The sequence below is a fragment of the Euwallacea fornicatus genome, chromosome 6, assembly GCF_040115645.1.
Source record: "Euwallacea fornicatus isolate EFF26 chromosome 6, ASM4011564v1, whole genome shotgun sequence".
Lineage (NCBI taxonomy): Eukaryota > Metazoa > Arthropoda > Insecta > Coleoptera > Curculionidae > Euwallacea > Euwallacea fornicatus.
This window is the reverse complement of record NC_089546.1, coordinates 2,053,249-2,068,661: the sequence shown is the minus strand read 5'-3', so window position 1 is coordinate 2,068,661 and position 15,413 is coordinate 2,053,249. Positions and strand designations below refer to the sequence as shown.

The 15,413-nt window shown below is 30.4% G+C and overlaps 1 protein-coding gene across 3 annotated transcripts; it reads right to left on the bottom strand.

The window, feature by feature from the left end:
* Positions 1-429: 429 nt before the first annotated feature.
* LOC136339692 (uncharacterized) lies at positions 430-15,129 on the bottom strand. Of its 3 annotated transcripts, XM_066283120.1 has the most exons (6): positions 14,998-15,129; positions 4,798-4,935; positions 3,519-3,732; positions 2,624-3,413; positions 1,166-1,313; positions 430-1,114 (listed from the first exon to the last, which is right to left on the bottom strand). In XM_066283120.1, the coding sequence occupies exons 3-6, from the start codon at positions 3,687-3,689 to the stop codon at positions 892-894; spliced, it is 1,332 nt and encodes a 443-aa protein (XP_066139217.1). In that variant the 5' UTR covers positions 3,690-3,732; positions 4,798-4,935; positions 14,998-15,129; the 3' UTR covers positions 430-891. The 3 variants fall into 3 exon arrangements, with proteins under 3 accessions (XP_066139217.1, XP_066139219.1, XP_066139218.1); XM_066283122.1 differs by lacking the exon at positions 4,798-4,935 and having other exon boundaries at positions 3,519-3,786; XM_066283121.1 differs by lacking the exon at positions 4,798-4,935.
* Between the last annotated feature and the right edge of the window lie 284 nt (positions 15,130-15,413).

The following is a 15,413-nucleotide window of genomic DNA, read 5'->3' as shown; positions in this document are numbered from 1 at the left end:
TTATGGTTAATTTGGACGTATAGAAAGTGCGCACTGGGTGCAGTAATACAGCTACCAAATGCTGTCTGCATGTAACTTGTTACCAGATGTAATAAAATAGAGCAGTGAAAAAAGTCGTTTATATTGGCGCAGTAGTGTGGATGCTCGAATACTCCACTAGAATACACTAATCTTGTCGGTTCCAAACGGCTTTAGTGGCGTCTGTATTGAAAAACAGTAATTAATGTTTTGGTACTTGGTTGATGTCGCCGACATCATAGGACCTCACTGTAAAAGGATAGAAAAGGACAGAAAGACTGAAAAAGTTCTTAGCAACTTTAGGAAGGTTGAACCAATAGATCGTAATAACTGTCATGTAAATCCAAACAGTTTGTTAGAGATTGTTCTTCAGGATTTACTGCATCTGATTTGAACCTATTAAAATTAATAAAAGTTAAACAACTCTATTAGCTGCTTTTGTTTTATAACACAAAATATTTTTCCACTAAAAACCATTTTTTATTTTATTCTAATTTTTACTTAGAATAGTCTTTGATTGAGTAGAAAATTTATTTTCTGCAAGAAATAGTTTCAGTTTTGCATTTTTAACATTTTTGGTCGAGTGGGTTCAATGTAATGAAAAATAAAATAAAAACTTCTAAACAAATTTGGTTTCAGCGATTTCATTAGATGCAAATTAGATGCAATTAAAGACAGATAGAAAATTTCAAAACCAAACTTATTTGCTGCTTTACTTTTTTCCATATCTATTTGTAATAATTAATCACATGTCGTAAAATAATACAAATTTACTTGCAAATTTCCATTTTGTAATTTTATTACGTTCTTCCTGCTTCGACGTAAACGTTAAAAATGCGAAATTTAAAACAGTTTTTAATAAATAACAAACAATCAATCCTCAAAAACAATTTCGCAAGTCTCACTAGGCAATTCAATTACTTCTAATTTATAATCATCAATTTCCTCGGCCATAATATTTGGTTCCTTTGGCTGTTGTAAACTTTCCAGATCAACGTTAACATTGTGCCTGAAGTACTTATGAAACTTCAATATACTTTCATCCGCAAAAGCTTTTATACAGTAAGAACAGTTGTATTCACCAAGATGCTTTAATCTAAAAATATAGCCTATTAATTTAAATAAAGAGATTTCAGAAACAACTTACGAATGAACCTTTAACCGCCAATAAGATGCAACTACGACTTTGCAGTAATTACAAGCAAATTCTTGATTAGTTTTACAGGAAGTTACTTTTTTGGAATTATTCCTTCGCCTTTCAATTATCTTGTGCTTTTTCAGGTGTCTGGTGAAATCTGAAAGTTAAATAACAAATAATTTAATGATTAGATTTACATAATAACATCAAGATTTAACGGTCACGCAACAAAAAATAACTAGGTCAAAAGAATACTGGAAATTAATTTAAATCGCCCGCCTAAAAATAGCGTCATCTATGCTATTGTTCAGTAGGTGTATTAGTGGAAGTACATGACAGACATGCGCAAAATAGAACATTAACATTTTATTTTATTATGCAGGGTGTATCAAAAATAAGTACATTCGTTTGAACGTTTGAAAGATTTCGTTAAGAGGAACATTTTCTTCGAAAACCACGTTTTTGTTTTTGCACTTCCCTTAATAAAATTTATGAGGCGTCAATTATTCTTGTTGTTAAATTTAAACTATTTTGCAAAAAAGGCCAAAGATTAAACTTCTGTTACGTTTACTTTCGTCAACAAATCAAATTTATTTTATATCACGGCAGGTTATTGTTTACATTTGATATTGCGATGTTTGAAGCAATTAAAATCTGTTAAAAATAGTTCATTTTTTAAATACTGAATACACAAACACTGTTTTAATATATAACGAGTTGGATTAAAACGCTGCTATAGCTCGTGGGATCTACTGACAAAAGTTTCCAAGTCGTGGAACTCCTAACAAACGCACTTTTGCGCATGTAGTTCAACATTTTCGGGAAATTAGATAAGTAAATATTGTATTGCAATGTAACAAATCAATTACTAATAATCATAACACATTTCACATGTTAGAAACTCAATGTTAATACAAAAACCTGGCAACTTTTGCACTTTTTCTTGGTATCTGTTTATCACTCAGTCGAGTAGGAAAATGCCGGGTAATGAAATAAATTTGTTCAAAACAATTTTTAATTTTATTTTGATAACGAAAAAAAGAATTAAGGAAAATGGTTACCATTGAAAAGCTTTACCACTAATTAAAATTAATGCACTTATTTCTGATACACCTTGTAAAAACCATTTTGTAAAAAGGGTACAATATGGGAAGAATAAGATATACCTAAAAGGAACTAGGAACGGTCCATACCAACAGAGTTACTGATACGAGGCACTAGATACTACAAATGTTGGATAGAAAGCATATGAAACTTTAATTTAATAACATATTGCAGTGGAAAATACATGTAACTATAGGAGCATCATAATTCGAGATTTAAGACCGATGAGGAGCACCTTTTGCTCCACAGCATACTCAAATGGGTTCACTGACTAATATACATATATTGTTAACATAGTTTTACATATTCGTTAAGTCTTCCCCACATTTTTTGTTTTACAATTTAAAAAAAATCAAAGCTCACCTATCCCATCAAAAATGTTCTCACTTATCTGGCAAGGTAGTTGTGCCAAATTATTTTTACTTGAACGTTTCCATTTTCTGCGCTTGCGCTTGCATTGCAAGACATCTTCAACTGTCACTAACGTTACATTGGACGAATTTCTCTTTGATTCATATTTTAGAGATTTCTTGGAATCGCTTTCGTCATCACTGAAGTCACTAGATTCGCTTTCAAAATCATCTGAAGATTGGTTAGGATCCTTTGTGTAGGAATGATCAACAGAAATTAATTTATTTTTAATATCTATTACTCCTTCAGAGAGTGGTTCGTTGTAGACCACCATTTCGGATTCATCAAGTGGTTCTTTTGACTGAACTTCGTATTTGAGTTTATTTAATGTAACTGATTCAAAAGGCATTCGTTCGGGCTCATGCTCTGATTCGCTACTAGGTTCATTTTTTACAGAAACTTCAGTATTATTTTCAATCATAACTTTTTTGGGATGTTCATGATCATATTTAGATTGCGATTCTCTATTAAATGGTGGACTAAGTTGTTGATTTACACAACCTCCCAAAGGATCACAATCGCTATCTAGCGGTTCCTCTTTAATCACTACTTCATTCTCAGTCTTGATAAGTATAGTACTAAACTGGGGATATTTATCAAGCTTTTCCGCAGAGTAATCATTATCTTCACATTTAAGGAATTCTCGAGATTTGTAAAACTTGAGAATGAACGAATTCGCATCTCTTAATTCCCTAATACACTTCTTGCAAATGTACATTGGTAGTCCCTTGCCCAATGGTACCTAAAGAAAGAATAAGCAGAATAATTCTGGGTCATATCATTTGAGACGAATAGGACGGATTCGGTAAAAACATAATTTATTAATAAAATATTTATTGCAACTCACTTTCGACTGTGTAACAACTTCCAACACCTGTTGGATTGTAGCTCGCATGGCATGCCTTGGGAAAGTACTGTTAAGTTTATGATATAATTTATTACCGTAATATGTTGAATAACACAACGTCGAATCATCAGTAGTTAGACATACTCTGCATTGCCGTAAATCCATTTTCATTTAATTGTATCAAAGCCCTCTCCTAAGATTTGAATTTGGAGAGCTGGATGAACAAGAAAACTTGAGGGTAAAATCATTTGCTTAACATTCGAACCAACTAAAATTTACAGAATTCTATGTAATTATCGGGCGTAGTAGGGCACTGGTTACTAAGTGCGGCCGAGGGGCTACATGTTTAGAACAAAATTCACAATAACGCTTAATAGGCGCAAGTTGTTCATTTTAAGTTAGCTTTTCTCCTCAAAATTAAGCTTAAAGTGAACTTTACCAATGCCTTTTGCACCCCTTTAGAATGTAATGCTGTCGAATGTTTAATGAAGCAGAAAATGGTCAGAAATAGAAGAGCAAAAATTGTGTGATACGTTATTTATATACTTTCATTGCGTCCTTATGAGTTTTTTGTATATCTGACCTCTTTTTCGATACGAGAATAATCTGGAAATGATTTACAGTTTAACGTGGATCCTTAGCAAAATTAATTACTCTTCGGTGTCAGTCTACGCACTAGTGAGTACGAAATTTAACTTTTTCGCTCCCACGATCTCTTCAACATCATTCTGCTTGGCGATACCAGCTAGAATGAAACGTTTTATAGGATCAATTTTGGAATCCTGAATGAAATTCAAACCTTCATAGGTTTCTCGCCAGATAAAGCACAAATTCTCAATAAAATCTTGATGTTATCAGTTCTTACTTTTCATATGCTATCTAATGTGAATGCTTGACAGATTTGAGTTACATATTAGTAAAATAAGAGGATATTCTAAGGTATTACTGAAAATGTTTCTATCAAAATCTCTACGTTTATCCATAAACCGCTATTTGAATGATGAGCAGTATTTAGCGTTAAACTGGATTAAAACAGGTTATTCTTCCTGATCATTTCCATTCTTCAAAGTGTCGTGATCCGTATATTGGTTTAGGTTAGTTCAGGTTACTAATTATCTCAAAATGACGACAAACAATAATTCTTTTTTCTTTTTAATAAAATGCATGCATTTTCCTAATGCAATAGGATTACAGGAGATGGCCTGGTTTTACCTAAAAACCTGCTTTTCAGCCATAGTGGGTCACGTAATTCGAAAGCAATGTAAAAACCTTCAAATACCTTTTGGTTGTAGTTTATCATCTTTTCAAAATCCCACGCGACGAATCGTGTCCAAATTCCTGTCTTAAGTAGTACGGTAGTAACCTTCATTGTAACATTCCAGTCAGTGCTCTTTCGTGATAGGAAAAGTTGGTTTATCTAAGATCAGAATTTGGTGGATATAAATTGCAGTAAATTTGTCTTAATACTAAAGAATAATAAGTCAAAGTTGTGTGAGTAACTAGAATGAGATTATTTAACTGAGAATGGAATATACAAATTGGAAACAGGAGAAATCAAAGTAAATGAAGATGACAAAGAAATTCTTACTCTATTTGGCACCTATAGATTTATTATCTGCTGATCCTGTAAAAATATTTTCTAATTGAAAGGCCTAGTTAATTGAGCAAGCTTTCTCTAACTATTGTGTCGTAGAGCCATTGGTATGGTATGATTCGATTTCATCATCCAGTTACCACATGCAAACGTAGATGAAAGGTATCACTCCGTTGCATATTTGAAACAAAAAATTGGCTACTTACCTTAAGAGTTATCTCAAACGCGTTTTATGCCCACGTCCGATTTGTTTGAATGCTGTCTGATATAGAAGGTGTTTCTGAACATAGTGCCATAAATTCAACCACGTATTCTAGGTCCGAAAATATAATATAAGCTTCATATAAACATATACCAAAAGCTGTTTCGTCTTTGATAAACAAAATATTTTGCTTGCGTGCCCACCATTATTACTTCCGAAATAGGGAGAATTAAAACTTCGGTTAAATTAGACAAAAGTGGTCGTTTGTGGAGCTGATTGAATAAATAGCTACAAGATTGCCACATTGGCAGTAGTTTTTTTAGATATTTGGAAAAATATGAAAATTACTTAAACTTCAATCCCTCGTATTTTGTAAACTGTTTGAGTCGAAGAAGTTTAAATTACAAAGTTTCAGAACTTTGTACTCTCTACAAAACGACATACTAAACGTCGTTACAAAGCTTTTAATAACTAAATAATCATTATTAAATTCATTAGTTCAAATATGTACCTGTAATTTTTATTTCAAATTTAAAAAGCGCTTTTTATTCCTTTATTAATATTTAAATCCCAATAATTCATCAAACAATTTTTTATTTACTTTTTTAAACTTCATTACCTACTAGGTCATGGTAGAAACGATTTTCTAACAAGTTTGACATTTATTTTGTCAAATAAAGTTGTTTTTAGACTTATTCTTGTCTTTTATAATTTATTTTCGAGCTGGATCCATAAAAAAGTAAGTTTCAATATTGCTATTCAGTAACAATGAAAAAATGGATACGTTAGTTGTGGTTCTGCGACGGATTCATAATGCTAAAAATGCTTTAGAGTAATACTAAAACTTGTACCTAAAAAATCATCATTAAAATTAAATAAAAAAAAGGTTAGGCACTTTTTAAGTACTATCTAAAATGTGAAAAAAAAGTTATAATAAAGAACAAAATTTCACCAATTTATTTCCAAACGTTTCGAAAATATTAATAAAAAAACATCTTCAGGAACCAACTTTTCACATCCTGTATATCAAAAATGAAGCACATTTCGATAAAGATTTATATGAGTTTGAAACCTAGAATACGTGATTGAATTCATAACACAATGTCCTAAGGCACCTTGTATTTCAAATTTAGTTAATCCCGCAATTTCAGGCCAGAATTTCGTAAATTTTGATTTATTTTTCCCTCTTACGTTTATATATCTTAATAGTTAAAGTTAATAATAAAAAATGTTTTACTACTAAAAAACTCTGTGAAAGTAAAATGCTGGAGGCTGAATTGTCATAAGAGATACAGCTCGCGGTTTCAGTGTTCTCCTAAAGCAATAGAAATAATTTTCCTTGATGGGAATTGTTAGAAAAGTTAAAAAGATTATTGATTAGTTATAACTAGTTTTATTAATATTAATAATGAAACAACAACCGATAAACAGGAGCATTGCAGTAACAAATTCAGCGAGTACTATATTGTAAACTATGTGTACTATATATTGTAAAGGTTAATGGGCATCCAATAATAATTATAATGGCCTATTTTTAAAGAATGAAACTCACATATACAGGTTCCTCCGTATCTCAGATAAACTCGAACAAACGCCTACGTATGGGGTGTTGTTAGTTTACCACAGAACCAGTAACAATTAAGCAAGATGAACTGAATCAAGATGCAACTACCAATTATGATCCTCCGATAGCTTTCTCCATCTGGAAACATGTTGCTATCTTTCGTTTTTTGGACTCAGGTACAACCCCTCATTCCCTTTATAGCAACTGATTGCAATTTAGGGATTTCAATGCATTTTGATGATGAGCAAATTAAAGAGCCAGGGTTTCATAAGAATTGGAACGATAAATATTTATTATAGTATGTATGTAAGTACATCTATATACGTAGTCATTCTCATGAGTATTAATACCCTATTGATTCCAGATTAACAAAAAAAAAATCCTTTTAATAATGTAACTTTTAACTAGTTTTTCTAATAAAAATGTTTTATGAAAGTATAAAAAGTCGAATTCATATAAACTTCATTAAAGATAAACATTACTATTAACAAAATATAAGTTTCAGTGTAACAAGGAATGAAATTAAATACACAATAGTATTCGTACGTATGAAAATTACACTAAAAGAACATTTAATTTTTTTATATTTAATATTTTGTTGAACCTCCCTGGGATTTTATAATACTTTTAAACTGATTAAGCCTACTATTAACCATTTTTTTACACATTTTAGTTCAACATTGTACCAAATATCCAAAAGTTTTAGTTTTAATATGCTTTTGCTATTGATTTCGTAATTTTTAATTCTTTTCTTCCTTTTCGATCATAAATGTTCTATTGGATTGATATTGAGACTTTCAAGTGGAGTTGCCAAGATATGTGGCGTATTATGTAAGATCCATTTTTTTACAAATGAGCCGTATATTTGAGGTCATTACTTTTTTTGAATAGTTATTGTGCTAATTTTGTGGCACTTCATGCCAAATGATTCCGTAAAATATAATATTTAGGTAATATGCTCTGTACATGATTCCTTCGATGAAAACCAAATCATCAACGCCATTACGCGGCACACACAGCTACTACGGTACACGCGGACATTCAGCTCCATACCATGATGGATCCATCTCCGTGCTTTACTGTTCCTTTAAAATTTTTTAATTAACATTCTGAATTTGATTTTCTCCACAACATTCTTCATCCACCTGAATTACATAAATGAAATTTAAATTTCATCAGTAAAAATGAGTTGTTCCCAAAAATTAACATCCTTGTCGACATTTTTTGCAAATTTTCAACGGTTCATTCGATTTCTCTTATTAATAAATGGCTTCTTTCTGGGAACTCTCTCATTATAGCCTTTCCTTCTGAAAATTCTTCTACATATTTCTGCCGATACTTGACTATTGAAGTATTTTAAGAGAAATTCTAATAACTTGAGCCCACTAATTTGTGAATTTTTTATTTCCTAAACGATTACTTTTCCCTCGCAAGAAGTAAGTTTTTTCTGGCTTCCTTTACGTTGTTTATTGTAAATATATCCACTTAATTTCATGTTTCTTATAACATATTTTACCGTAGATTTGCTTTTGCCCAGTAATTTTGCGATTTCTAAATAATTTTTACCTTCGCGTGCCATTAAAAATGAATTTTCTATCATTTAATGAAACTTCACTACTTTTCCCCCCCATTTTTACTAGTATTTTGTAAAGATTAACAAATCTGTATGTCTACTTTGATAATGATTCACACTATGCCACAAACAAGTTGAGACAGGCTAAATTTTTAATCATTTTGATTTTACTTGTAACAAATAATTGCAGTGCAAATACTCTCGTGAGTTTTATTTTGTTCTTATTTCCATAAAATTTCGTTTTCTTCAAATGAACATGTTAATTTGCAAAAAAATATACAGGGTAATTTACGATGTGGATCTTGTTAGTTCAGGTTAGTTAAAAACGGAGTTTTAATATAGCTAAAGATCTGAAATTTTGGATACCGATGCAACGGTGTTTGTTCTATTCTATTAAAATATTGGTATCATTGCGATTTAGCCAGGCCTATATATAATTGAAAACAACTTTGTTATTTTAAGTAACACACCCTGTATTTTATTACGTTTTTGAATTGTCTAGGAGATTTAAAGCCCAGTTAATGTATCATATGCCATAGCTATAATGATCAGTTTTCAAATTTTTTTTTGGCTGATTAGGTAACTAACAGTTCTAAATTGTAAAGCATATATCTTTGCAACTATCACAGCAAGAGAGCTGAAATTGAAGCTAAAGACTTTTATTAGTTATCTGTATCTTGTATTATAATTTTTTTGGATTTACATACAAGGAGTTGGAAAATTAGTACTATAGCAGCACGATATAAATATGAGTATTAAGTCATAATCTTAAATAAAACACCCTATATTTTTAGATGGCATCTGAAAGATCAATAAATTATGTATCAAAAGTTATTATACATTGATATAATCATTGTTAATTATTTTTAAGATATTTGCAAAAATTAGAATGTTTGAGAGTAAAAGATGCAACTTACTAGTTGATTTAATAAGGAGAAGGCTATAGGTTAACAACATAAAATAAACGAAATTGTTGTAACGTCCTTTATAATAAACTAGTTCTACGTAATACAAATGAAATTAGAGGTTTTGTTGAAAATGGACACCGTGTCGTTTAAGATATTTTTGGATTGAATTTATAACATGGATGTTTGTTGTTCTTTGGAGCTCATTGGGATCAAACATATCAAATTTCTTTCACCCGTTCCTCTAACTCTTTAATGCTTGACACCTCGTCCCGGTATACTCTACTATTAATGACATTCCATAAATAAGCATCAACCGATGTACATTCTGGTGACCGGGGTGGCCAATTGCAAAGACCCAAACGCCGTATCCATCGATCTCTAAACATCAAAAAAAGTTAGGCACTCATTTTATTGGTGTAGTGAGCAGGAGCCGCATCTAATTAATATCAACAGTTCCGATATAAACTTAATAGTAAATTGTTGCTAAACTCGGTAACTGTTGTCCTCAAAACATTCAAATATTTTTCACTGTTTAATTTTTCCCGATAAATAAAATATTTTAGTTTATTATCTATAATTAAACAAAACATGTTAAAATTAAATTTAAACTGAAACCTACTTTCTCGCAAGATTTTTGGATTTTGGGAAGAACAAACGTTATTACTGTGTCCGTTAAACATCCCTTCCCACGAAAATTTAGCTTCATTTGCCCAAATAATTTGTTTCAAAAAGTTTGGATCTTCCTGAATTATAATCAAATTAATTTAACAAAAATTTATACGGAGTTGTGCATCACCAGGAAGAAAATGCTATACTGTAATGAATTAATAATTGTGAAATTTGTTTTTTCTTAAAATGCATTAGATTGATGAACAGATTATTTTCAAATCCCTTTGTGCAGGTGATGTTGATGTATGTGAAAATACCCCAGCACGTTTGTCTCATTCTCTTCAGAACTTGCAACTGACTTTAGCAATTTTGTTTGGGAATGAATGCAACCATATTTACGAAAATTCTTTTTAAATCTACGGAATATTTTTTCCGTCAGTGGAGACACATAGGGATATTTTTCATTGAATTTTCTACATATTCTTGACGTCAATCTATCACATTCACCGTGAATGTAAAATAAATTTAATATATCACTATTTGAATGTTCAAAATCCATTTCTAAACAAAAGAAATTTCTAATATAATGCTAAATTGACCATTTAGATAGAATGCTTTAAATAATAATATGGAGAATATTGCAAAAAAACAAGTGTCTATTTTTAATGCTTCCATAGTAACACATAGTCTCCTCCTAATCAAATCAAGTAATAAGTGATACCTTTACTGTCAAAATTTCTGATTTTTGCAAATATCTTAAAAAACTGAAAATACTTATATCAATGTATAATAATTTTTGATAAAGTGAATTGATCTTTCAGATACTACCCAAAATTATATTTAAGATTACGATTTAAAACTCATATTTATATCCTTCTGATATTGCACTAATTTTTCTACGCCCTGTATATAATTCTAGAAAATGTATCATAGTACAAGATACAGATAACTAATAAGAGTCTGTAGCTCAAATTTCAAATGTATGTATAAGAGTTTAAAAGCTTTTTAATTGCAATTTAGATTTGTGATAATATAAGTTGCAAATTTTTCGTTGTAAATTAATAACAATTATTTAAAATCCAGACTCGATGAGATACGAATACTCATGAGACCAACTATATATATAAATATCAAATTTTTGGTTGCCTCAACTTTTAGAAGAGAGATAATGTTAGTAAAACCAAATTTTTAAGTACCACTATACAATATGTCCGATTCTGGAACTCAATCAGGAGAGTCTCGGCGACCATAAAATATACAAGGTCAGTTAAACTGAGGCAAAATTGCACAACTTGGAGCTCAAGAAGATGCCGTTTGAAATTTTGAAACATCTTGATGACTTTCAGAGGCATAAAAATAAACTGAAATTTTGGAGAAAGTCTTTTATTTTTTTTTCAGAATTTTTAGTGACGTAATTCAACATTATAGACACATTTCAATTTTTGCACTTCTACAACGTGGGAATGTCATTTTTAAAATCCGAAGTCAGTTTTGCAATTTGATGCAAAAAATTTGTTTTTACAAAGAGTGCCTTCAAAAAGTAAGGCCCATCCTTAATAAGCTACGAAGACAGATTATTACAACTTTAAAGGCCAAAACAAGAAGAAATTATGTTTTAAGGTTGGTACTGAAATTAAGAAAATACGTAGAGCTGTACTTGCCAGGGAAGGGTGAATCCTATGAGCACCTCTTGTAACTTTCTTTATTTACTTGTTTCTTATATCTTATTTTCAAAACACTTTTTGCAAAACAGAATTGCTAATATAACATCGAAATACTAAAAAAAAATTGAAATAAAAAATTTGAAAATCCAAGAAGATAAAAAAACCAAAGTTGAGGATGGTTGCCGAAAGTCGAAACGTCAGGTTTTAAAGATGACAGCGCCAGGTTTTAGAAAATAAAAAGTTGTAGTCTCAATCATTTTGAATTACCTCTCCAAATAAACTGGAAAGGCAGGAAGAATTAATCAAATAAGAAAAAATCAAAAACATTTTTCTCGCATATCTTCGAAAGTAATCGGAATTTTTTAAATTTTACAATTTGAAATTTCTACTATAAATGCTCAAATTAACCTGCAGTAACAATTTGGCAACCACCCAAGCGTTCCTCGAACTATTTTATGAAGTTATCCAGTGTTGTTTTTTTTTATTATTAATTTTAATATTTGAATTTCAAGACATAAAATATCTAAAGTTTGTGGTCAATATTTGTAAACGGTACTCTTTAAATGACCCAGAAAAAAATTAAACGGCATAAGATCTGAAGATCGTGACGGTCATTCTACTGCGCTTCTTCTACTGATGTATCTTCTAGAAAAACCCTGATCAAAATGATTTTTCACAGCTATAACATAATGTGGTGATGCACTATCTTGCTAGATCGAAATGTGATTGGCTACTTGTTCCTTGTTTTCGCTAGGAAAAATTGCAGCGATTGATGGAACTATTTTGTGTTTCAATAAGTGTAAGTATGATGTGTTGTTTAAGTTGGCTTCATGAAAAATGGACCAATGAACTGGTGGCTGATAATAGCCATCTATGTATTGCGTTTTTGCAGATGTTGTGTATACAGAGTCTGCATTCAATGAGGATTGTCTGTAAACTAGTAGCGAGATTTATGTCGATGAATAGGTCCATTTAAGCAATCCGATGCTTCATCCGAAATTAAAATGATAGAAAATAACCTATTACCCTGAATGTGTATTTCCTACTTCGATTTACCCAAATTCCATCTTGCGATCGAAATCTTCAGGTGTCCACTTTTGAATAAGAACATTTTTGTATCTATGAATATTTTCTCGTTTTAAAAGATTGCATACTTATGACAGTTACATCAAATTTATCGGCAAGTTTTATGGGAGACCGTATGGGGTTTTCATCAACAGATAAAGGAATATCTAGTGCTTTATCACCACCAATTCCTGTTGAGGTTTTCAATATTTTGGAGCAGCTTTTCCACTTGCAATTTGTTGAACTTGTTTAGTAATCTAACAAACTACACATCTATCAACAGGCCGGTATGGATACATTTCCTATTAAATATGTATGAGACACACCTCTACAAAAGTTCTGTTTCTAGCTCTATACTTTAAAACTATTAAAATTTAAATTATTTGCTTCTCAGATAAACAATTTTTTTTTAATATTTTATCTATGGTAGATACCTAATAACTGTATTTTACTACTAAAATTCTAAAAAATAATGTTGTTGTATTTAAAAAATTGTTTACATTGAAAATGATTTGAAATTACTAAATCTTATTGTTATTTTTCCAATCTTTCAAAATGAAAGAAAACTGGATTATCTATCTAAGTAGCACAGATTCAAACATTTAATCTTTCTAAGATATGGACTTTGTTCCTTTTTTTAAAGACATTGTAAATCCCATTTTAGTTCTGAGTTTACAATTATACTGCTTACTGAATTACCCTTAATTTAATTTATTATAGTGGATACCTTTCCCTTTGAAAGTATAAAATTAGTAAAGAGCAATGATTAGGGGTAAAAAATGTTTCCATCAAAATTAATGCATCAAATGCATTTTTCAAAATAAAATTATATGTGTTTAACCATATTGTTTTAAATATTGAGTTTATGAAAGATATTACTGTGTTTAAATACTTTGTACAAGCACTGAATCTATAATGTACTCTAAACTGCTCTCAACCTACTTTAATTCTTTGCTAATTTTCACAGAAACATTGAAATAGAACTTTAGTATTTGTCACATTCCTCATTTCTTTGGAAACTAGCTCATAGTTAAAGTTGAAAGTGTATTAATTATTTGGCCCAATAAACTAAAATAAATTATAAATCAAAAGACTTAAGAAATTTTTCTCTTTAAGCATATAAAACATTTTAAAAAATTGAAAAGCATAAATATTAATTCTCAGTAAAAACTCATAAAAAAATAAACCATGCAAAACACACTCAACTATTTTCTCTCCACTAATCAAAATCTTATTTAGACTTTTATCACTCATTTTCTTTGGGGTGGGCATTTACTGTTTTCTTGAAATTATTGAATAATTTAGCTTTTTATTCCAGTTTTTCAACTAAACTATTTTAATGGCATATCTCTTGAATTACTTTATCAATGCACTGTGTTTGTACCTCAATAATTCTGTTGGCATTTTCTTAAATACTTTTTAAAATATCTGTTTCTGTCAAACTTGCAACTAATTCTTTAGGATGGTCACTGGTAGACATGTAGCCAAACTATTTTGCAAAAGTTTTTTGTCACATGGTGTAAGTAAATGATATAGAGAAAATCTTTCTAGTTAGGGTGGAAAAATTTTATTTGAAAAGAAAAATCTAAGCTTTAAAGAATGAAGCTTTGAGGAATATCATTCTCATGTTCAAAGGATGTAAAGTCATTAATACATTGAATTATAAAAAGCAATACATTCTTGAGAAGAAATCTAGTTTTCAAAGTATAGCACTATTTAACATAAAATGGTATTGTACCAGCTTAAGTTTTGCCATGAATGTAAAGTAGTGCTAAGGGAAACATAACCTAAAACAAGTTTAAAATTAAAAGTAAATTTAATTTAGAACATGCTGCCTGTAAGATACGACATCGGGATCAATGAAACAACTCCACAAGTGCACTACTCAAATATACACATAAACAAATAAATAACTACATCAGTAAACCACCCTGGAGATAAGTTAATTGGTTTAGTTATGTTCAATGCCATCTTTTCAATTTGTCTACTTAAGTTTGCTCTCATGCTTAAGACCGCAGGTCCAGGTAATTGGGCTGGTTAACTTGGTTTGAGTAATTTGGTGGAGGATGTGACACTTATATTTAAGGGTATATTTATGCATATTTAGGTTTTTATTTTTTCATGTGGGAAATATGTGAAGAATTTTTTATTTTGAATGCTGTATTTAATGTAAACTCTAACTATTCCGTTACACATATAATGGTGTAAATTTAAAATGAAGGGGTGCAAAAGGCATTAACGGGTTAATATCCCTTAATTTTAAAACTAAGCAAATGTCCTGCATCTGGATGTATTTTTACCTTATTTGGTTCCTATAAAGTCTGTGGAGTCAGCATTCAATAGACAAGAGAATAATTAATTGCTTTTTTCACCAGCGAGGTTTGTTGAGAAATTAATCGTCGTTATAACAAAAATAACATAATTTTGATTTAACCTATATGTCTTTATTTATCATGTTTTCATTACGAATTCATTGTAGACAAAGTAAACAATAGAATTTGTGTTACTCAATTCAAAATAATATATATTTTTTTACTTTATTAATAAGAGAATCCAGGTACTGCTGGTACGGTTTTAAGGGATAAAGTGTTTTCGTTCCAGAAGGTTTTTTTAATCAATTGACTGTAAACAATCATGCAAAAAGAGTAATAAGAATCATTCCATTGGTGAAACTGCTTAAATCACATAGTACGCAGGCGCACGTCATTGCTCATGT

What these genes read in the sequence shown, in the direction of transcription:
- LOC136339692 (XM_066283120.1), bottom strand. Translation starts at nt 3,689, where the DNA reads ATGAAAATGGATTTACGGCAATGCAGAGTATGTCTAACTACTGATGAT. An exon ending in GAACATTTTTGATGGGATAG is followed by an intron (nt 1,314 to 2,623) that starts GTGAGCTTTGAT and finishes TTTAACTTTCAG; the next exon opens with ATTTCACCAGACACCTGAAA. An exon ending in TGGCGGTTAAAGGTTCATTC is followed by an intron (nt 1,115 to 1,165) that starts GTAAGTTGTTTC and finishes CTATATTTTTAG; the next exon opens with ATTAAAGCATCTTGGTGAAT.